This window comes from Urocitellus parryii, chromosome 3, assembly GCF_045843805.1.
Source record: "Urocitellus parryii isolate mUroPar1 chromosome 3, mUroPar1.hap1, whole genome shotgun sequence".
In the NCBI taxonomy this organism is placed as follows: domain Eukaryota; kingdom Metazoa; phylum Chordata; class Mammalia; order Rodentia; family Sciuridae; genus Urocitellus; species Urocitellus parryii.
Window position 1 is genome coordinate 82,594,704 of NC_135533.1, and position 24,419 is coordinate 82,619,122.

The following is a 24,419-nucleotide window of genomic DNA, read 5'->3' on the forward strand; positions in this document are numbered from 1 at the left end:
GAAAACTATAATAGCCACTTTTCTAAGGCACATCATTTATAATAAGAATATTAGTTCTTTATAAAATGGTAGTTCACTTTCCTTTCTGAATTAAACCTCCCATTCAAAGACAACAAAGTGTAAAGTTGTGAGTTAAGATCAATAAAATGAGGGGAACCCAGTATTTGAATTTTTTAAAAAAAACATTGTTTTTAAGTTGAGGAAAAACTACAAATAAATTGTTTCATTGATTAATTTTTCATCGACACTTTGAATAATTAATATGGTCACAATGAAATATGGTTGAAGAGACTAAGTTGCAGAATATGGATTAAGCAGAATATTTAGCATTTACATTTTAATAGATTAATCGTTTAAATAAAATTAAACTTATTGAGTTATGTCAATGTCATTTACATATTACAGGTAAGGAAATAAATATGTAGTTAAGTTTTTAAAAATACTTCACTGGGGAAAATGAGATTAGAATTCAGAATTCAGTTCCTGTCATGCTTTAATTGCTCAAGGTGCTGTGCATCAGCCTTTATATTAGTGTCTTATGAGACAATTCATTATTATTTTTATGACAAATAATAAATGAAGGCCTCTTGATGGAAATGTCCTTGCTGCAAAACCTGGTTAAAGAAACAGTATAAAAGTATCTGATAATTGAAAAATCTTATATCCTTTGACTTAAAAATTTTACTCTGAGTATTTACTTATTAATGTAGGATCACATGCATATTTGGGGGGGTTTTTTTGCATGCTGATTATACCTTCAACAAATAGAAGCAACCTGTATATCTTTTAGTAGAGGACAAACTAAATAAATTTTGATGCATCTGTATTCTGAACTACTAGGTATCTTGAAAAGAATGAACTCCAATATGAAATGATCATAAAGATATTTTATTAAATAAGCAAGAACTGCATTTCTGTAAACATAAAATAATTATTCAAATACAGGCATAATTTTTTTCCTGGAAAGCTAGAAAGGAAATCTTGAGGGAGAAGTTTAAAAAATTTTTAATATAGTTAGATTATTATCTTTTACCACATTGTGTGTATACATACATACTTTTTTGTTACATGTGTGACTGTGTAATGACTTTTAAAAATTATATATGTAAAAGACTTTTAAAGTTATTTTTCATCAAAACTTTGAAGTCTGTTATCTTTTGGTGGTGTTTAGTAATAAATGTCATGGAAGTTTTGTTATTATTCCTATTAAATAACTCTTACCTTTTTCTCTCTGAAAATATTTATTTTTCCCCTTTTAATCCTCAGCATTCTGCAGTTTCAGTTAGGTAGGATTTGACCTAGGTCTTTTTTTTTTTTAATTAAAACCTCATGATTATACATAGTAATTAGGTTCATTTTGACAAAATTATATACATGCAGAGAATTTTATTTCAAACTCCATCCCCACTTTTCTTCCCTTCTTCCCTCCCCTATTCTCCGTCTTCTACTTTATTAAGCCTATACATAAAAGTGAAATTCCCTTTGGTGTATTTATATATGAACATAACATGATTTTGTTAAATTCATTCAATTTATCTTCTCCTTTCCTCCTTTTCTCTCTCTGGTTGTCCTTCTACTCCACCAGTCAAGAGAGGGGAATGGTATAGTTGGGTCATATGGTGGTTCCATTCCTAGTTTTCTGAGGAGTCTCTACACTGCTTTCCAGAATGGTTGGTACTAATTCGCAGTCCCACCAACAATCTGAGAGTGTACCTTTTTTCCTACATCCTTGCCAACATTTATTATTATTCATGTTCTTGATGATTGCTATTCTGATTGGAGTGAGATGAAATTGTAGTGTAGTTTTTATTTGCATTTCCCTAATTGCTAGAGATGCTGTACATTTTTTCATATATTTCATGGCCATTTGTGTTTCTTCTTTTCAAACATTTCTATTTGATTCTTTTGCTCATTTATTGATTGGGCTATTTGTTTTTTTGGCATTGAGTTTTTTGTTTATAAATATATATATTCATTCATTCATTCTGCTTATTAATCTTCTGTCAGAAGAGTAGATGGCAAAGATTTTTCTCCTATTCTGTAGACTCCCTCTTCATGCTCTTTATTATTTCCTTTGCTATGCAGAATCTTTTAAATTTGATGGCATCTCACCTGTTGATTCCTGGATTTATTTCTTGAGCTTTAGGGGTCTTTTGAGGAAGTTGTTGCCTGCACCTTTATGAAGTAGTGTTGACCCTATGTTCTATAAGGTGCAAGGTTTCTGGTCTAAGTCTTTGATCCATTTTGATTTGACTTTTGTATGGCAAAAGAAGGGGTACAAATTCATTCTTCTATGTATGGATATCCTATTTTCCCAGCACCATTTATTCAAAAGGCTCCAACATATATTTTTGGCACCTTTGTCAAATAGCAGATAAATTTGGTCTTATCTCAGTATCTTCTCTTCTGCTTGTCTTCATGTCTATGTTGATGCCAATACTGTGCTGTTTGTTACTGCAACTCTGTAGGATAATTTGAGATTGGGTCTTGTGGTGCCTCTGCATTGCTCTTCTTGCTCAGGATTTCTTTGGCTCTTCTGCGTCTCTTATTCTTCCAAATGAATTTAAAGACTGGTGTGTGTGTGTGTGTGTGTGTGTGTGTGTGTGTGTGTGTGTTTCTATAAAGAATGTCATCAATATTTTGATGGGAATTGATTGAATATGTGTATTCTTTTTGATAGTATGGTTATTTTGACTATTAATTATGTCTATCTAAAAACATGGAAGTAGACCTAGCATTTTTGCATTCAGTCTGCTCTGCAATTGGAAGGCCTTTAATTCTAAAAATTTGCATGTCATTTTAATCCAGGAACATTTTCTTCTGTTACTTCTTCAACAGTTTCCCTACCCTTTGTTTTTGATCTTATGAAACTCCTAATAGGCACTGCTAGTCTTACTTATGTGCTTTATCTTTACTTTAGTATTTTTCATCTTTTCTTCTTTACTCTGCATTTGGAAAGTTGCCCTGACTCGATTCTCTGGATTAGCAGTTTAAACCTTATAATTTTTCATTTAGTCTGTTGTTGGATTATAATTAGACAATAATGTTTTAATTACCTCAAGATTTTGGACTTCTTCATTTTTTCATTCTTAGTGGTGTATTCTTTTACAAATATAGTAGCTTCTCACCTATTTCTGAGAATGCTAGCTAGCAAAAGTGAAATTTCAAAGTTGTATTCTCAGACTCATCTGCCTTCTCCACCCAGCCACCCCCACTGCAGTTTAGTTTATTGAGCTTTGTTCACTGTTGTTGATGTTGTCTTCAAATGTCTGGCGATCTGTAATTGTTGGTTATATTTATCAAGAATTAATCCACATTTAGATACCTGATGAGGATTTCCTTTGCAGTCCTGTAGGGTGTCATATGGCTCCTCCCCACATGAGCCCTTCCTGGAATAGAGGGCATAAGCAGACTTGAGTGGTAGGTTTGTCCTCAGGCAGACTTCTTGGAATTTGTAGGCAAAGAACAGGTGGGAACCCTTAAAGTAGCTACAGAAAGAAAGAAGAATGGTCTAGAGATAGAACATATTAATGCAAGGCTTTTAAGTTGAAAGAACAGAAGGAGAGAAGGTGGTACCCATAAAAAGTGTCAGCAGTGTAGTAAGAGGAGTTTTGGGTTGTTAGAACAACTGTGGAACACTGCAGGCTTTTGATGGAGAACATTCATGTACAAAAAGAAAATCTTGCTCCCCAAATGCCAGTAGTTTCTTGTTTGACAAACACTGCTCCCATTCCCTCACTCCTAGGCATTCTCTTCCTCCATCTCTGCTCTAGTGTCTTACAGAGAACCAGATTTATCTCAGCCTTTTCTTTCCTGTTTTTAGGCCCCAACATCCCCAGTAGGAACCCTTCCCAGGCAGAAGGAATGCTCACTGTCTCTGGAAAGAAGTTGGTGGTATTTAGGTAACTAGGGCACTCATATGTGGGGCGTCTTTATTGCCTCTTATGTTTGCCTCTCTGCTGTGCCTGTCTTCTTTTGTTGTTGCTGACTCCCAAATTTGGATTTTCTTTAAGAATCCTCAGCGGAATTCAGCACCACATTTTGTTTTAAGGCTTTAAATGTTGACCACAAATTCAATATTTTTAGTAGGATGAACTTAATTTAGTTATTCTTACTAAGATGCTGTACACTGGTGTTTCCTCTGGTTTTTCCCATCTTTATACCACTCACCAGCTCCATCAAAGCATTAACATTGAACTTCTTTCCTGTACTCCCTCAATGTTAATAATGCACTGGAAGGTGTTGTCCTAAGAGTTTTCCATGTATTATTTAGCAATCGCAACCCTAAGAAATAGATACTATTGTCATTTCCCGCTTAACAAATAAAACTGGCTTTAGGAGGCTAAGTCATTTACCCAGCTTTTCAGGACCAGTCAAATGGCAGAGTCCAGGCTCTTATTCACTATGCAAAGACTCCACTCTGGCTTACTTCATAGTATTTGTATCATCATGCTTCATACATCTGTTTACAAACTCAATTTATTAGACTAAAGTGTATAGACTAATGTGGAGGACAGATAGTGTGTTTTCTTCAACATCTAACCCCATGTCTGGCATCTAATAGTAAATATTGATTGAATTTCAAGATATTAGTTTGAGAGCTAGGATATGGACAGCATATAGAAAGTTGTTTTTGTTTTTATTGACTGGATTATCTTATGTGATTTTATGGTTTGGATGTGAGGTATCCCCCAAAAGCTCATGTGTGAGACAATGAAAGAAGGTTTCAGGAAGAAATGATTGGGTAGTAAGAGTCTTAACCCAATCAGTGATTTAATCCCTGATAGGGATTAATTGAGTGGTAACTGAAGTATTAGGTATAGCTGGAGGAGGTGGGAATTAGGGTGTAGTTTTGATGTATGTATTTGTATCTGGAGAGTAGAATCTATCTTTCTGCTTCCTGATCACCCTGATATGAGCTGCTTCCCTCTACCACCCTCTCCCACCATAATATTCAGCCTCATCTGGAGCCCTGATGATTACAGCCAGTGTTCTGTTGACTAAGACTTCTGAAACTGTGAGCCCTCAAATAAACTCTTCCTCTTCTATAATTGTGCTGCTCAGATCCTTTAGTCACAGCAGTGAAAAAGCTGACTAAAACTTATGATCTGAGCTATCATGGTCAAATCACTTTTGTGTCAATTTTTAATCTCAAGGTATCATGATCCAAATTTCAATAGGTTCTTTTTTCTCTATCATTTTTTATAAATGTATTTTTAAAAAGAATTTTGCTATTTTATCACAAGCCCTTTAAAAATAATCTGTGTCTTTTATGTACTTCCTTTAAAAAAGTGCTTAAATATTTCCAAATATAGAATGAGATTTTTTTTTTCATTTCATGGATTCTGTAAATTATACAGCATGACTCTGGGGAAATAATTGTTATTTTTATCTGTAAAATATAAGCAGATTTTCTTGCCATCTTATGAACATTTAATTTAGCTATCATATTTTAACTGGGGAATTCAGTTTATTTAATTAAATGAGTGTGAACATACCACTAAATGTGGTTAGAAAGGATTTTTAATATTAAAATAGGCTCTAATCTAATTTATTAAGAATAGCTCATTTAATTAAAGTTCTAAAATTGAGTAGAAATGCTTTTGTAAAACAATTCTTATAATGATATAGGTGGGAAAATACCATTCATTTTATAAAATTTGGTTTACATAATGAAGTTATATTATAGAAAGCTAAAAATATACTTATCAGCAATTATTACTTCTTAAAAGCTTGCTATTTTAGTAGTTTAAGAATTATAGATATACTTCTGTCTTGTCACCCAATTCATGTATAACTTTTAAAAAACTGTCTACAAATTATACCACATTTTGCTGCTTTCAGTACTATATAGTTATATTTGTAAATAAGAAGATATAATTAAAAACTATTAATGATTTTGATAAGAAAAAGATGTTATATTTTTGTGACAAAAGCTGTATTATCAAGAACACATGATGTGCCAATCTGCAGTCTAATTTGGGGGGGACACAGGTTGGAATAAGACATAAATGATTTCTGTGCACCATAAGACTTAGAATTTAGGGAGGAAATTATACATTAAACAAATAACAAGATGTTTAATTGTATTAGAAAGCATAGAATATTAATAAGAATATTTATCCTAATTGGGGCAGCCTATAACATTTAAATCTGGCTCCTAAAGGATGAGTGTGAACTAGGTATGTGAAGGTGGTTGTGCACATGTGGTGGTGACTGGGAGAGAGCCGTGCATCAGCACTAGGGGAAGATTAGTATGATGATTAGCAATATGGAACATTTTTTCATTTATTTATTGGCCATGTGTACTTTTGAGAAGCCTCTTTTCACATCTTTTGCCCTTTTTATTGTATTACTTGTTATTTTGATATTTTTAAAAATTGTTTATATATATTCTGGATATCAATCCTCTCTCAGATGAATAGCTAGCCAAGATATTTGTCCATTCTATAGGTTGTCTTTTCACTGTTGATTGTTTCCTTTGCTGTGCTGAAGCTTTTTATTTTGATGTAATCCCATTTGTCAATTCTTTTATTTCTTGAGCTATAGGAGTTCTATTCTGGAAGTTGTTGCCTTTTCCTTTATCTTGAAGTGTTTTATGTTTTCCTCTAATAGTTTCAGAATTTCTTGTCTTACATTAAAGTCTTTGGACTATTTTAAGTTGATTTTTGTACAGGGTGAGCAATAGGAATCTAGTTTCAATCTTCTACATGTATAAATCCAATATTCCCAGTACTGTTTGTTGAAGAGACTGTCTTTTCTCTAGCATATGTGTTTAGCATTTTTGTCAAGAATCACTTGGCTATAGATATATGGGTTCATTTCTGGGTCCTTATTCCATTCCATTGTTCTACCTGTCTGTTTCTATGCCAATTCCAAGCTGTTTTTGTGACTATAGCTCTGTTGTGTATCTTGAAAATCCGATATTGTGATGCCTCTGGCATTCTCTTTTTGCTCAGGATTGCTTTGGCTATTTGGGTCTTTTAATGGTTCCATAAAAATTTTAGGATGTTTTTTTCTAGCTTTGTGAAGAATGAAGTTAGTATTTTAAAGGGGATTGCTTTTAGTAATATGATCCTTTTTACAATATTCTCCTAGTCATGAACGTGGGAGGACATCTTCTAGCGTCATCTTTGATTTCTTTCTTCACTGTTTTGCAATTTTCTTTCCTTTTTTTTTTCTTTCCTTTTTTGGACCAGGGATTGAACTCGGAGGCACTTGACCACTGAGTCCAATCTCCAGTCCTATTTTGTATTTTATTTAGAGACAGGGTCTCACTGAGTTTCTTAGCACTTCACTTTTTCTGAGGCCTCTTTGAACTCACGAGCCTCTGCCTCCTGAGCTGCTGGGATTACAGGCATGTGCCACTGCACCTGGCTAGTGTTTTACAATTTTCATTGTAGACATTTTGCATTCTTTTACCACCTTGGTTAAGTTTATTCCTAGATATTGTATGGTATTATATTCTAGTATGTATATCATTCTTTCTCAGCAAGTTTGTTATTAATATATAGAAAAACTAGTGATTTTTGTAGTTTATTTTTGTATCCTGTTACTTTGTTGAATGGTTTATCTAAGAGTCTTTTGGTGGAGTCTCTGGGTCTTCCAAGAGTATAGAATCTTATCATCTTGAACAGGATAATTTGACTTATTTCCTATTTTATTTCTCTTGTCTGGTTGCTTTGGCTAGAATTTCAAGTACTATATTAAATAAGAGTAGTAAGAGTGGACTTCTCTGTGTCATTCCTAATTTTAGAGGACGTGCTTTCAGTTTTTTCACTTTCACTATGATGTTGGCTATGGGTTTGTTGTATATAGCCTTTATTAAGTGAAGGTATAATTTTTTTAACCTAATGTCTTTAGATCTTGTATGAAAAAATACTGAATTTTATCAAAGGTGTTTTGTGTCTATAGAGACGATCATGTGATTTTTGTCCTTGATTCTATTTATGTGTTGTATTAGGTTTATTGATTTGCATATATTGAATCATCCTTTCATCCCTGGAATGAAACCACCTGGATCATGGTGTACTAGATTTCACAATATAATCACTGTTACCATGCAATCGTTGCAGCCAGTTTTTTCAATCCAAAACTTTGCTTATCACCTTTCATCCTGTAATGGTAGCATGATATAATTCTGTTCTTCATGCTGTTCAAAAGATAAACAGAGCAGCAATGTATTCACTAGTAGGATATGGATGCACAATTGTCTTTTCACACATTAAATGCTGGGAACCTAGAATTCTCAGCATACACTTATTGTTAGTGTGTTTCCCAAAGCCAAGTTGTATGGTGTTTGGAGTGCTGCAGTACTAATGGTAATCATATTACATGAGTGATAATCAGATAATAAAACCAATGATAGCAGCACAGAATCTATGGACACAGAAGATTAAATTTTCTAAATCCATACTTTACAACCCTGTAGTAATATTTTTCAAGTTAATATTTTGAGTATAATAAATGTGTTACCTTTTGTTTTTTTGGTTTTTCCCAGACTGGAAAAATGTTCACTAAACTGTGTGAAGAAGTGATACGCATTGATTTGGACATTCTGTTTTAACGAACATTCACAAGTGTTTATTGCATCCTAATCTTACAATGAAAGACAGTTTAGTAATGATTTTTAAGTGATGCTAGCGCAATTAAAAAAAAAAGAAACGTTTTATGCACTAGTTACAAATCACAATTTTGCAAACAAGTGTGGTATAAAATGTGCATTGATTATGTGGTACAATGTGGTTTGATCTTTTTAACATGTTGGATTAATTTGCAAGATTATATTGAATATTTTTGCATCTATGTTCATCAAGGATATTGGTTCATAGATTTCTTTTTTGTTGTTGTTGTGTGTCCTTATCAGGTTTTGGTAGCAGTTTAATACTGGCTTCATAGAATGAGTTTGAAAGGGTTTCTTTCCTTTTTATTTTGTGGACTAGTTTGAGGAGCATTAATGTTAATTCTTTTATAAAGTCTGATAAAATTTACCAGAGAATCCTTCTAATCCTGGACTTTAGTTTGTTGGGAGACTTCATTACTACTATAGTTTCATTGCTTGTTATTGATTTATTTAGTTTTTGTAATTTTCTTGGTTTAATTTTGGTGGGTCATATGTTTTTAGAAATTTGTCTATTTCTTTTAGATTTTCCATTCTGTTGAAGATAATTTTTCAAAAACTGTTCCTAGCAGTAATTCAGAATTCATTGGTACTATTCTAATATCCACTTTTTCATCTATAATTTTGATCTGCTTTCTCTTTGGTTAATTTTTCTAAGAGTTTGTTAATCTTGTTTATCTTTTCAAAGAACCAACCCTTTGCTTCATTCATCTTTTGTACTGTTCTTTTAGTCTGTCTTTCATGCAGGGACAACTCTGTTGAGTTTTCTTTGTTCAAGTTATTTATTTGAGGTCTCTGAGTCTTTTTAAGATAAGCAATCATAGCTATAAACTTCCCTCTTAGTACTACTTTTTCTGTGTCCCACAGATTCTGGTCTGTTATGTTTCTATTTTCATTTTATTCTAGGAATTTTTAAACCCACTTTCAAATTTCTTCAGTGACTCTCTGATCATTCAGAAGATTATTGTTCAATCTTCATGTGTTTGTATAGTTTCTGTAGCTCCTCTTGCTGTTGATTTTTACTTTCATTCCATTATGAACAGATAGGATGTAGGAAATTAGTTCCTTTTTTGAGACTTGCATCATGACCTAAAATATGGTCTATTTTAGAAAAAAATTCTGTGAACTTATTATAAGAATGTATGGGCTGTGGCTGTTGGATAAAATATTCTATAGAAGTCTCTTAAGTCCATTTGATCTATAGTGTAGATATTTGATTTTTTTTGAGGGGGGCTCTAGATGATTTATTGATGAGAGTGGGAAACTAAAGTTATCCACTATTGTTATATTGGGACCTATCTCTCCCTTTATATCCAGTTGTGTTTCTTTTATAAAATTGGGTGTTCCCATGTTTGGTATGTATGTATTTATAGTCATTATTATCTTCTTGATGGATTGTTCCCCTTAGCAATATTAGTGGCCTTCTTTATTCTAACTTGATTTTGTCTTGAAGTTTCTTTTGTCATATCTGACAAAAGGTATGAGTGCATTAGATATGAGTGTAGTTGCTACTGCATACTTTCAGATTCTGTTGGGTTAGAATTGTCATTTTCCACTCTTTCACTTTCAGTCTGTTTTTGTCTCTGTTGGTGAGGTGAGTTTCTCATATGTTGGGTCCTTTCAATCCAGTTGACTAGTCTGCATCTTTTTTTTAATATTTATTTTTTAGTTGTAGATGGACACAATACCTTTACTTTATTTATTTTTATGTTGTGCTGAGGATCGAACCCAGGGTCTCAGACGTGCTAGGCGAGCACTCTACCCCTGAGCCACAACCCCAGCCCTGACTAGTCTGCATCTTTTAATTAGATAATTGAGACCATTTACATTCAGGGTTATTATTGAGAGGTATATACTAATTCCAGCCATTTGGTTATTTTTCTTCTGATTATTTTAAATAACCTATGTTCATTTCTTTATCTCTTATTCATCTTAGAAGTTTGGTTTATTGAATTAATAATGTTTTCTTTCCCAGGTCTCAATTGTTTATCCACTCTTCTAGTGAGATTTGTTTTTTCCTATGCTCTCATGATAGTGTTTCTCTTGCTTCCTCTTCTGTGTGTAGGATTCTTTATATATTCTCTATAATGCTGTAATTTAGTTTATACTTATCTTGGAAGGTCTTTATTTCTCCTTGATTCTGAAGGATAGCTCTGCTAGATAGAGTAATCTAGCTTGGCAGTTATTTTCTTTCAAAAAGGGCTTAGAATATTTCATTCCATACTTTCCTGGCCTTAAGAATTTCAGCTGAGACTAGACTTTGTGTTTCTCTCTCACAGTTTTCAATATTCTTTATTTGTTCTGCTCTTTTGACAGTTTTACTATAATATAATGTGAAGAGGTCCTTGTTATATTTATTTGGGGTTCTAAGTTTCTGTACCTGAATGTGCATAGCTTTCCCAAGGATTGAGAAATTTCCTGTTGTTATTTCACAGAATATGCTCTTTATGTCCTTAATCTGCACCTCTGTTCCTTCTTTATATATATGATTCACTACTTGGATCTCTAGTTGTGTCCCATAGGTCTGTTCATTCTTACTTTTTTTTCTTTATTACTTCTGAATGTGATAATTCATCAACCTTGTCTTCAAATCCTAATATTCTTTCTTCCACTTGATCTAGTCTATTGTAGAAGCTTTCAACTGATATATATTTTTTTATTTGACTTATTGAGCTTTTCATTTCCAAGATTTCTGTTGGGTTCTTTGTCAGAATCTCTACGTCTTTATTGAATTGTGCTTTCATATCCTACATTGTCTGTCTTAATTCATTAAGCTGTTTATTTGTATCCTTTTAAATTCATTCATCATTTTTAACATCTTTGTTTTGAATTTTTCATCCAGCATTTGATCCTCTTCAGTATCTCTGGAATCATTTACTGTTATGAAGTTTTGGAGGAGTTGTTCATTGTATTCTTGATTAATCTTATTTATACCTGTAATTATTTTCTCATTTCATTTCTCATATAGTTTGTGTCTTTTTATGATCAGATTAAATATTTGACTATTTTATTGTTCTTTTGAAATAGCAGCTATTTATTGGCTTATTGATTAAATCTTTCATGTATTTGCATTTTTTATTGATTTCTGCTTTCCCTTTTAAATTCCTTTTTTGTACTTCTGGATTTCTAAAATTTTTCCTTTCAGATTCATAGTGGGCTGTTTTCTCATATTTTCCCTTTGTTTGCCTTTTGCTTTTTATTTTTTATTTTTCCCCAATGATGATCAAGCTTAGGGCCAAACATATGCCAGGCAAGTGATCTACCTGTGAGCTACATCTCCAGCCCATTCTGCACTTTTTTAGTGGGAGGATTCTTCAACTTTTCCTGGCCATTATAATTCAATTTTCATTTTTTTCTCCCTTTCCTCTTTCTCTTCCTCCTCCTCCTCCCTCCTCCTCCTTCCCTTTTCCTTCCTCCTTTCTCCCTCCTCCCTTCTCCCCTTCCCTCTCTCCCTATTTCTCCCCTTCTTCTTCTTCCTCCTTCCTTCACCCCCTTCCTCTTTCCCCTCCTCCTCCTCCTCCTCCTCTCCTCTCCTTTCCTTCCTTCCTTCCTTCCTTCCTCCTCCTCCTCCTCCTCCTCCTCCTCCTCCTCCTCCTCCTCCTCCTCCTTCTTCTTCTTCTTTCTCTCTCTCTCTCTCTCTCTCTCTCTCTCTCTCTCTCTCTCTCTCTCTCTCTGTATTGGGGAATTGAACCCAGGGTTGCTCTACCACTGAGCTATATCTCCAGAGTCCATTTTATGTTTTTACTTTGAGATAGGGTTCTGCTAAGTTATTGAGGTTGACCTTGAACTTGTGATCCTCCTGTCTCGGCCTTTTTAACTGTGTTTCTTTGGAGGTTAATGCTTCAATCTGAGTCTCATTCATGATGCTTATTTTCATAAGCATTTGTTGATTCTTGATTTATTCAGATTTAAAATTAAAGAGCCTAGGTTAACTATATAAGATTTTCCCCAGCTCTAATAAGAATTCCTTTTATATGTCATCAAGTCTAGGTTCTGATTAAAGGGTCTATCCTCCAATGATTATAAAGGAAGAATGGAATTTGCAGGTAGTTTACCTTTGAGTTCTGAGACTTTCCCTTTTTCCTGAATCTCTTAAGTAAATTTGGGACATTTCCCCACCTCTTTTCAAGGCCCTCACTGCAAAAATTTTCATTTTTTCATTTCAATTTTCATTTTTTACTTCATATATGAAGCTATTATGTACACTAGAATTGGGTTATCCAAGTCTGAGCTACTATTATATACTTTATCATTTTGTAATGTTAATTCTTTCTCATTGCTTTTCTTTCTCCCCCTCCTTTTTTTTCTTACCATTAATGTATTTTTCCCCCAAAATTTGGTGAAAAAAGGACTTTGGTGGAATAAAAGGCAATTATTTGCATTTGAAGGAAAAAAATAATAGGAGGGATTTCAGTTAGAAAGTAACACCTCAGACTCTGTTGTTCATAATATTGGTGAGAAACTCTGCAGATCTTTTTTAGTAAACTGGGAACAGACCCATTTATCATTATCCTTTGTTAAAATTATCTCACATTTTATCTTTTCATGTGCTTTTAGGATAATACAGTTAAAAAGAACTATGTATTATATTTTGATTGAAAGTCCACCAAATGTTCAAATTAGTTACAAATGATTGTCAGCCCTATAACATTTAGGATTCCCTTTCTGGGACATAGGATATTGGCAAATGTGTCAGAGTTTTAATTAAATTACTTTTGATAAAGAAGCAGTTAAAATTTATCTTCAAAGTAGCCACAGGTATATTTCATAGTCACCATCATTTTTCTACTTAGTTAATTAAGCACCAATAAAACAATAAACAGTTGAATTACCAATATAGAAGATATATTTTTAAAATCTTCAATACAAATGGAGATTTTAAAACATACACTAAATGATTATTGTTAATGTGGTAACTGTGTCAACAGTATTTGGTTATATTGTTTTAAAAGTGATTTTTTTCTATATATACACTGAGATGTTATCTGGGATTTGCTTCAAAGTTGTGTGAGGTAGAAAGTATATATGAGTATGAAACAAGATTGGTCATAAGTTGCTAATTGTTAGAGGTGATAGTTGTTGGATTCATTATGCTATTCTGTTTCCTTTTGTATATGTTTAAAATTTTCCATAATAAAAAGATAAATATAGAATGCCAAAGGAAAGAACTATAAGTAATTATGACAAGTAGAGCTAACTACATTGATAAAATCAGGACAAAAATACTTTTCAAAATTGATTCTGTAGTTCCCTGCCTGCTTAAAAGTAAACTTTGAACTCAAGCAAAATTATTAAGTAGGCTTTGTTATATTCTTCACTTTATTTTAGCCAAAGGCTGAGAAGCAATGTTTAAAATATTGTTTATTTCCTAGTGTCTTCTTTCATCTTAGTGTAGTGTGGTTTTCCTCCTTCTTGGTTTAAGTGTACATTGTGTTGCCATTCACCTCTTAACTTCTCTTTTCCTTTCTTCTCTTTTCCTTTTCTCTCCTTTCTTTTCCTTTTTCCTTTTTAGCTGTGTTTTTTTAAACATAGAGTAGGAGACCTAGAGGTGAATCTGTACAGATAAAAGCACAGACTAATGTTTTGGGAGGGGAATCATGGATAGAAGTCAAGAAATATAGCTAACAGAGTATTAGAAAAGTATGTGAGCATTTGGAAGAATACTGATAGAAAAGTGATGATTGCTGGAACATTTGGAAAAAACTCAAAGAGTTCTATATGAAAAGAACTGTTGATTTTATTAAAAATTCAAAGTTGGGGAAAATAGGGCAGATAAACGATTACCTCCAGTGACCCACCTCCTACCATCCACACCCCACCTGCCTATAGTTACCACCTAGTACAGTAGTCCTTTCAAATTAGGATGGTTTGGTTACAATTCTTTTAATATAATCATTTCATCTCTGAATATTTGTGCATTGACACCGCTTTTGGGGGACACCTCATATCCAAATAATAACACACTGTTGGTTTTATTTTAATGAAGATAAGCATTCTAAAATTAACTGCAGTGTTAATAAATTTATTTTAAAGTAACATCAAAATGAGATAAAACTAATAAAATTAATTCTAATAAAATTAAACTGTAATATTGATTGAGGGGGAGGGGTCTAGCTTTATTGTCTTACATGTGCATTTGTCTCAGCGTCAATTTTGGAAAAGACCATTTTTATGGGATTGTTTCTGGACTCTTGTTACTGGTCTATATGTTAGTACCACACAGTTTTAATTATTATTGCTTGTTAGTTTTGAAACTAAAAAATGTGTATTTCATTCTTCTCACTAAAGATTGTTTTTGCAATTCTGGGTCCTTTGTGGTTCATATGAATTTTAGAATCAGCCTGTCAATTTCTGTAAAAAAAAAAAAAAAGACAGCTGTAATTTTGAGATTTTGATAAGAATTACATTACATCTGTATATCAATTTGGATAGTACTGCCATGTAAGCAATATTAAGTATTTTAATCCATGAACATGTTTTTCCATTCATTGAGGTCAACATTCAATCTTTATAAAATTTTTTTATAAAATTTTAGTATGCAAATTTTATGGGGTTTTTTTGGGGCAGGGGCTACATTATTGTTCAGCTTTTTTTCTGAGGCTACTGTAAAAGGAGTGTTTTGTTTTTTGTTTTTCTTTTAATTTTGGATTATTTGTTGCTAATGTATACAAATACTTTTTATTTTTGTATATTGATTCTTGTATCCAAAACTTAAGTGAATTAATTTATTTATTCTAATAAATATTTTGTGTATTAGGATTTTCCATATGGAAGATCATATTTTCAAATAGAGATTGTTTGACTTACTCCTTTTTCATCTGGTTGCCATTTATTTATTTGTTTTGCTTATCTGCCCTGGGTAGAAACTCTAATACAAACTTAATAGAAATGCTAAAAAAAAAAAAAAATGGGTAACTGGTTTCTTATTCCTCGTCTTCAAGAGAAACCATCTAGTCTTCGAAGTTTGCTTCAGGTTGTTGTGGATGTTCTTTAGGAGATTTGAGAAATTTTTGTTTTACCCCTAGTTTGGTTATTAAAAAAATTTTTTTTTCTCCTGAATCATGAGAGGGCTTTGGTTTTGTCAAATGCTTTCTTGTGTGTCTATTGAGATGGCAATTTTTTGTCCTCAGTTTCTTGGTATATTATATTGATTGACCATTTTGTATTCATATATTGGACCATTTTGTATTCCTGAGATAAATTGAACATGGGATTTGTGTACAGTCCTTTTTACATGTTGCTGGATTCACTTTGCTAGCATTTTATTAAAGGTTTTTGCATCTGTATTCATAAGGGATATTGACTATGATTTTATTGTGATGTCTTTATCAGGGAAACTGGTTTCACAGAATGAGTTGTAAAGTGATCCCACTTCTTGTATATATTTAGAAGAATTTGTGAGGAATTAGTTTTAACTCTTTATAAATGTTTGGTGGAATTTGTCAGTGATGCCTCATTCTGGGCCTGTGGGGAGTTTTTTGATTACTGACTCAATCTTCTTATTTATAAGTTTTTGATTATTGACTCAATCTTCTTATTTATAATATAAAGCAAATGCAAATTCTAACATGTATAAGGTGTAGTGTGATACAGCCCAAATTGCATATAAATTTTTATCCTGTTACGAATGCACAAGAAGTCAACTTGAAACTCATACTCTTTAATTATTTAGTTTTTAAATTGTGATTTTTCAGTGTTATCAATGTCTTTATTTGCATTATTTTATAATCGTTGGCTTAGAATTTAAGTGGTTTTGTTTTGTTTTATTTTGTTTTATGTTGCTTTTATCTCAGCAGCAATGCAGCAAGTCTTGGAAAACCTTACGGAGCTGCCCTCATCTACAGGAGCAGAAGAAATAGACCTAATTTTCCTCAAGGGGATTATGGAGAATCCTATTGTAAAATCACTTGCTAAGGTATATTGGTTTATGCATAAGATTATTGGATTATGTTGGAAATCGTTTTTATAAAAGTCTTTTGAGATACTACTATTTTAGAACTTGATTGATATGCTTTAGGCATAGTTAGCCAGTAGTAAGTAACCCTTATCACATAATGAAATCCTAATGTGGGTGAAAATCAGGCCACTTTTGCCCTTTCTGTTCTTCTTTAAATACAGAATGAAATAATGCTAGTTTTTGGCCTAACGCATTTAAGGTTTAGAGAGATCACAGGAGCACACTCCTAAAGATTCTGGTTCTACCTCTAGTTTTAATAAGAGCAGGTATTGATTATTTTCTTTTACATTATCCACATGTACCTTTTTTCCCATTTATTTTCTTAACTTCCTTTATGTAGTACATTTAAAATTTTTCTTTTTTTTTGCATAAATTTGACATTTTAAGTCTGTTTCTCTAGTCAACTCTGGAGCAACCTTCTTACTTCATTCATAAATAGTTTACAACCATTTTTAGTGTGGGGGGGTCCACTTTTATTTCATTTATCCTACCTCCCTATATGATTATTAATTATTTCTGAAGTATAGTCCCTTCTACTTACCTCTGCTCTCCCATTCTTTACAGTTGCTCAAAATGATTCTGGCTTCCAACAACATATATGACATGTCTTCTCTGACCTCTCCTTCATATAGTCACTTCATTCTTTTTTCTGTTGTATCCCTAGAATGTTGGTTATATCCTTTCCTATGATCTTTTGAAGGCCAGTCTCTTGTTCAAGACTTCTAGAAAATCATACCTTTTATGAAGTATTCCATTAATAAGAATTAGTAAATGATACAGATTTTTCATTTTGTTCTTGCAGTTACTTGTGCTATGGTCATGTTATAAAGATACCTATGTAGAAATGAATCCACTTGCAGATTGCCCAACAGGAATTTTTATTATTTTTTATTGCGGTTTTCCCAAGTTTATTACTTATTCCTATATTTCAGTAATAATAGACAGGATATTATTTATCTTTATGTTCAGACTTCTTGTCATTAATCACTTCACCTTGTTGAGATAAAGTAATAACTTCCAGGGCTTGTTAAAATAAGCAGGCGTGTTTAAGTCAATATTAAATAGCTTACCATGCATTTATATTGGTACTTTAAAAATAGTTTTTACCCTTTCCTTGATGTCAAACTGTTATTATTTTTTATTTTCCATGAATCAGTTTTCCCCCATCCCCAAGTTTATTTAATTAAATGGCTTTTGATCTATAGATTTATAAACTATAATAATATTGTGTAAGTCACTTTACAGCATGATTATAGCTTATCCAGATCTTTAAAATATTTTAAAATGTTTTGTCTTTGCAATAGCATTATGAACTTAAAATATACTATTTTATATTTGTAAATTGAAAACTAAGACTCAAAGTAGGCAAACAATTTGATTAAGGTCACTTTATTAGTAAATGACAGAGGTAAGGCTTAGAGCAGTTGTTCTGGCTTTAAATTCTGTATTGTATCTACTGATATACAGGTGTTGGGGTGTGTGTGTGTGTGTGTGTGTGTATGTGTTCATTCTTAACAACCTCTATGTATAATTTTTTTTATTAATTTTGCCATTGATGATTACCTTCCAGAAGGTCATCTTTCATTATTATTAGCAGTTGAAATGACTGGATAACTTTTGAGCAGGTAAATTGCAACTGTACTCTTGTTAATGAAAAATGAAATAAAAAAAGAATCATCATATAATATTCAATATTCAAGCAGATTCTCAGTAAATAAAAGCAATGCTAGCTCTGTATTCCTAAAATGTATATAAAGAAATTGTAGGAGTAAGAAACGGATACTGAATCACAGGCCAGTGCTTTCAATACAAGTAGAAAACAAAGAGGCATGCATTGCTACATATGCTTAAAGGTGAGAAAATATGACCAATAATCAGGAGAAAACAAAAGAAGCAGTACCATAGATAGATTGGACTTTGTAAATAAGCATTTTAAAATTACTAATATATTTTATATAATAAAGTTAATATATTAAGTTATTAATATATTTTTAATAGAAGAGAAAAACATGGAGACATTTAAAATATTATTAGAAAATCTGAAGTGAAATTAATAATAGACATTTTAGAACTCATTATTTAGGACACAGTATTTGAAATTAGCTCATTTGATATGATTAATAGAAGACTAAACATAGCAGAAGAGGGAATTAGTGAATTTGAAGATAAGTCAATAGAAAAATCCAAACAAAAGTGCAGACAAAAGAATGGAAAAACCAGAAAAAAAAAGAATATGTGAGGTATAATCAAAAGATCTGACATACATGTAATTAATATCCCAGAAAGGGAGGGGAGGGGGATGAAGAAATATTTGAAAGTACAATGGTCATACAATGGTCAAGAATTTTCAAAACAATAGCATTAACTAACAGAGTCAGGAAGCCAAGTAAACTTTTGAACAGGAGAAATATAAAGAAACACATAGCTAGGAACATCATAAACTCCTAAAGCTCAAAGATAAAATGAAAATTTACAAACAACCAGAAGAAAAAAGACATATTACCTTTAAGAGAAAATAAGAATAATGGGTAATACAGAGTATGTTGGCGCATGCCTTTAATCCCAGCAGCTTGGGAGGCTGAGACAGGAGGATTGCATGTTCAAGCCAAGCCTCAGCAATTTAGCAAGGCCCTAAGCAACTTAGTGAAACCTTGTCTCAATATTAGAAAAATAAAAGGGACTGGGGATGTCGCTCAATGTTAAAGCTACGGGATTTAATCCCTAGTACACCCTGCCCAAAAAAGAATAATGGGAGCAATGAAACAGAAACTATGAAATTCATAATATAGTAGATTGAAATTTTTAAAGTCCACCCCCCAATAAATTACTCTGCCACTTTTGCAAATTCCTTACCTAGCAAAAGCAAACCCCAAATGTGAAATCCAAAAAGAGTTTTTTTTCCAGACAGACAAAATCTAAAAAAAAAAAAAAAAAAAAAAAAACTTTTAAGAAGCACAAGAAAGCTAAAGTTGTTGGCTCAGCAGTAGACCACTCACCCAACACATGTGAGGCCCTGGGTTGGATCCTCAGCACCACATATAAATAAATAAAATAAAGGTATTGTGCCCACCTACAACTAAAAAAATATTTAAAAAACACAAGAGAAAGTCTGGCAGAAAGGATGACAAAGGAAAGGGAATATTAATGGATAATTACAAAATAGTTTTGATTTTAAGATGAAATAATAATATCTTATGACATTTTATAAAACACACACACATGGAGATGGTAGTCCAAAAGGAGGAAGAGACTTAATTATCAAATAATTGTTAAAAGAACTGGGGATGTCGCTCAATGTTAAAGCTACGAGATTTGTCCAAGAAGAGATAAAAGTACTGGCTTAAGTAGAGTGTAAATATGTCAGGGATGCAAATCAATACTTTAGGTTAAAAACCAAAAGTTACAAGAGTTAATTTATTTTACCCAAGTCATAAAGGAGAAAATATAGTTTGAAAATATTCTCACTCACTCCTGAAAGAACTAGAAAAGTTACCCAAATAAAGAGGAGAAACCGTCTTCAGATATTGAGCACCAGATAGCACAGGATTGTGATCCCTAGAGAAAGGAAACAATTGAGGTGGACATTTTGAAAACATCTGGGGTAATTTTTAGACAAACACAGCCCAGTAGTTTTGACAATGCTTGGAATTTTGCAGGGTCTAGGCTAACTGGAATTTGTGGAGCAGAATATCAGAGAGGAGGAAACTGAACACAGAATGAGCTTTGGAATTCTACACAGGGATGTCCTATATCTTTGGCTGAGCGACCTGAACATGTTTTATTTTTTTTTTTTTTTTTTTTTTTTTTTTTTTTTTTTTTTTTTTTTTTTTTTTTTTTTTTTTTTAAAGAGAGAGGAGAGAGAGAGAGAGAGAGAATTTTTAATATTTATTTTTTAGTTCTCGGCGGACACAACATCTTTGTTGGTATGTGGTGCTGAGGATCGAACCCGGGCCGCACGCATGCCAGGCGAGCGCGCTACCGCTTGAGCCACATCCCCAGCCCCTGAACATGTTTTAAGTGTAAACCTCCTCAGTCTCAGGAAAGATCTACTGGAAATTAGTATGCCAAACAATTTCTGGAGCTCACCAAGGACAGATAATCATTAGAATTCTTGCTATCCTGAATATCTTCACAATACATAAGACACTGGACAGAATTCATATCCAGCCTATTATAGAGACTGGTCTTAGAAACTGATATATATATATATATATATATCAGTTTATATAAAATATATATAATCTCACAGCAGAAATAAACTGAGAATCTATAACAAAGTCATTTGGAAAACCAGAAAATCCCTAGACAGTTGGAAATTAAATAGCATTATTCTTCTAAAAAACCATTAGTCTTGCCTAGGGATGTATCTCAGTGGTAGAGTGTTTGCCTAAAATGTCTGATGCCTGGGTTTTCAATCCCCAGCACCTCAAAAAAAAAAAAAAATAGACATAGTAACTAAATAACTATGAGTCATAGAAGAAATCACAAAACCTATTTTTAATTGAATGAAAATTTTAAAAAGACATGTCAAATTTTGTGAAGGTACAATGAAACAATACTGAGAGGAAAAAACACCTATATTGGAAAAGAACAATATTCCAAATCAGTGATCTAAATGTCAGCCTTAATAAAAAATATAAAAAGAACAAATTTAATCCAAAATATTCACAAAGAAGTAAATGATAAAGATAAATGTGGGCCTAAAAAGACAAAATAGAGAAAAAAAAGCAGTGTAATTTCGATATATCAATAAAATTGATAAAACTCTATTTAGACACAAATTTCCAGTATCAGGAATGAAAAAGAGAACATCACTACAACTCCAACAGACATTGTAGGGATAATAAAAAAAAAAATAATGAGCACCTTTTGACAGCAAATACAACTTGGATGAAATTGATTAATTCCTTTAAAGACACAAAAGTCCCACATGAGAATAGATAACCTCAATAGCCCTATATCTATTTTTAATTAAATATTTGAAGTTTCTAATCTTCCTTGAAGAGAAGCTCCAATCCTAGATATCTTCATCAATAAATTGAATCAAACATTTAAGGAAGAAATATATTAATTTTGTATGTTTTTTCCAGAAAAAAAGGAAATGAAACACTTCCTGTCTTGTCTTATGAAGCTAGTATTATGTGATTATTAAAACCAGCTAAAGATATTTTGAGATAAGTACAGAATAGTATCCCTGGTGAACACAGATGTGAAGTTCTTAAGAAAATATGAGCAAATCAAATAATACCAAAATACAAAAAAGATTATATCCCATTACCCAAATGTGTTTTGTTTCAGAAAATGCAAGATTGCTATAACATTTCAAAACTGATCAATGTATATCACATGTTAACAGTACGAGAAAAACCATTTGATCAGTTAATATTTTCAGTACAAGAATTTTACAAAATTGAACATCCAGTTCTGATAAAAAATTCACCAAACTGGGAATAGAAGGAAATTCTCTCAACCTGATGAAAAGCTTCTATTTAAAATCTCCACAGTTAACATCATAATTCATGGTAAAAGATAGAATGCTTTTAAGATCAGAGGCCAGGTGAGGATACCCACTTTAATCATTTCTAATCACGTCCAATGATGGAGTTCTAACTAGTGCAAAAAGCCAAGGGGAGAAAAAACCAGAAAAACAGAAAAGAAAAGGCATACAAATTGAAAAGAAAAATAAGCCATCTGTATGTAAAGACAACATCAGCAGTGCTGAAAACCTTCTAGGATTAGTAAGTTAGAACTGTTATATAAATTTATGATGATCAGGGATATAAAATCCTCTGTATAAATCAATTATATTTCTATATATTAGCAATAAAAATTGGTAATTGTAATTTAAATAATTAGGTATAAATTTTTTCACAATATGTACAAGACCTATAAAATGAAATCTAAACATTACTAAAATTAATGTTTTTAAACATTAATTACATTAAAATTAATGTAATATTACTGAAAATTAAAGGTTTACATCCATACCTATAATGCATATAGATGAAGTGATTAGAAGGCTCATTATTCCTAAGATGCCAGTTCTCCCACACTGATTGATCTATAGAAACACATAATCCCAGTCAAAATTTCAGGAAATTGATATTACTAAGATTCATAAAGAATCTACACTGACCAAAAAATTTTTGAAAAATAACAATTTGAGGTTTTTCTCAATCTGATTTCAAGAATTACTGTGACCCTATAGTAAAGAAGATAATATAGGATCAACATTTATATCAATGGCACAGAATAGAGTCCAGAACGAGACAAAAACATACTGTGAACCAATTTTTTTTAATGGCTTGGTAATTTATTGGAGAGATGTGGTCTTTTCAATAAATGTTGAAAATGAAAATATGAATATCATCTTTTATGTAAAAATTAACTCAGATTACTGATCTAAAAATAAGAACTAAAAATATCAAAACTTCTAAAACAACACATATAGAAAGCTTTTGTGACTTAGAGTTAGACAAAGCCTTCTTTAAAAATTGTCAGTTAATAATTGTATATATTTGACCTGTACAGCATATTGTTTTATAACTTTTATACATTGTATGACTCAGTTGAGCTAAATAACATAGGAATTACTTCACATAAGACTTCTTAGAACAAGACATAAAAAGCATGAAACATTATAAAAAAATTTGATCAATCAAATTTTATCAAAATGAGAAACTTCCTCTTCAGAAATGCTGTTAACAAGAAAGGTAAGCTGTAGACCAAGAGAAAATATTTGATATGCATATTCTGAAAGAGAACCTGCTTTTTCATTGCTGGTAGTAATACAAAATGGTACAACTACTTTGGAAGACAGTCTGACAGTTTCTTAAAAAGGTAAACAGTCTCACCATATGATCCAGTGATAACACTAATTGGTATTTACCTGAGTCAACCATTTATATCCACACAGAAACCTGCACACAGATGTTACTGGCAGCTTTATTCATAATTGTCAAAACTTGAGAGCAACAAAGATGCCCTTCAATAGTTGAATGTTAACAAAATGTGGTTCTACATGTTACAGAATATTATTTGGTGATAAAAAGAAATAAGCTATCAAGGTGTAAGAGAACATGGAAGAAACTTTAGTTTTTTTTTTCCAATATTATTAATTGTAAAAAGCCAGCCTGAAAAAAACTTCATACTGTAGGATTCCAACTACCTGACATTCTTGATAAAGCAAAAAAGTAGAGACACAGTGTATGTGTGTGTGTGTGTGTGTGTGTGTGTGTGGGCGGGGTGGGGGGTCTTCATTAGTGGCCAGTATTTTAATGGGAAAATGGCAAGAGAGGATGACTAGGTAAAATAGGGTGGGATTTTAGGGCAGTGAAGTTATTCTGTATGATATTGTTAAGATGGATAGATGACATGCACTCATCAAAATCCATGAAACTATACAACACAAAGAGAGAACCTAATGTAAAGTATGCTTTAGTTAAAGTATAAAAATTGGTTTATCGATTGTAACGGATGTACCACACTAATGCAAAACGTGAATAATAAACTGTGTGTAGGGCAGGGAAGAGTGCATATATGGGAACTCTCTGTATTTCTTAATTTTCTGTAAATTTAAAAGTTAAATAAGTCTGTAGACTACATTAGCGTTCACTTTCTGTTGTACATTCATATAATGTCTTTATCTGGTTTTGCTACTAAAATATTATGGCCTAACAGAATAAATTAGGAAGTATTCTCTCTGGTTCTATCTTCTGTAAGTGATTATAGAAAACCAGTATATTTTATTTCTTAAATTGGGTCAGTCTGGGGCCTGAGGCTTTCCCTCTGGGGAAGTTATCAATTATTGATTTAATTTCTGTAGCAGATAATAATAATCAT

The 24,419-nt window shown here is 32.2% G+C and overlaps 1 protein-coding gene across 3 annotated transcripts in view; it reads left to right on the plus strand.

The window, feature by feature from the left end:
• Positions 1–24,419, plus strand: part of Pals2 (protein associated with LIN7 2, MAGUK p55 family member) — a 118,426-nt gene that overhangs the window by 27,220 nt on the left and 66,787 nt on the right. For 2 of the 3 annotated variants that reach the window (XM_026400216.2, XM_026400218.2), the window contains exon 2: positions 16,417–16,535. In XM_026400216.2, the coding sequence (XP_026256001.1) occupies positions 16,419–16,535 (117 nt within the window). In that variant the 5' untranslated portion in view covers positions 16,417–16,418. Of the gene's footprint in view, positions 1–16,413; positions 16,536–24,419 lie in introns of all 3 variants that reach the window. The other variant, XM_077795983.1, reaches the window with a different exon arrangement.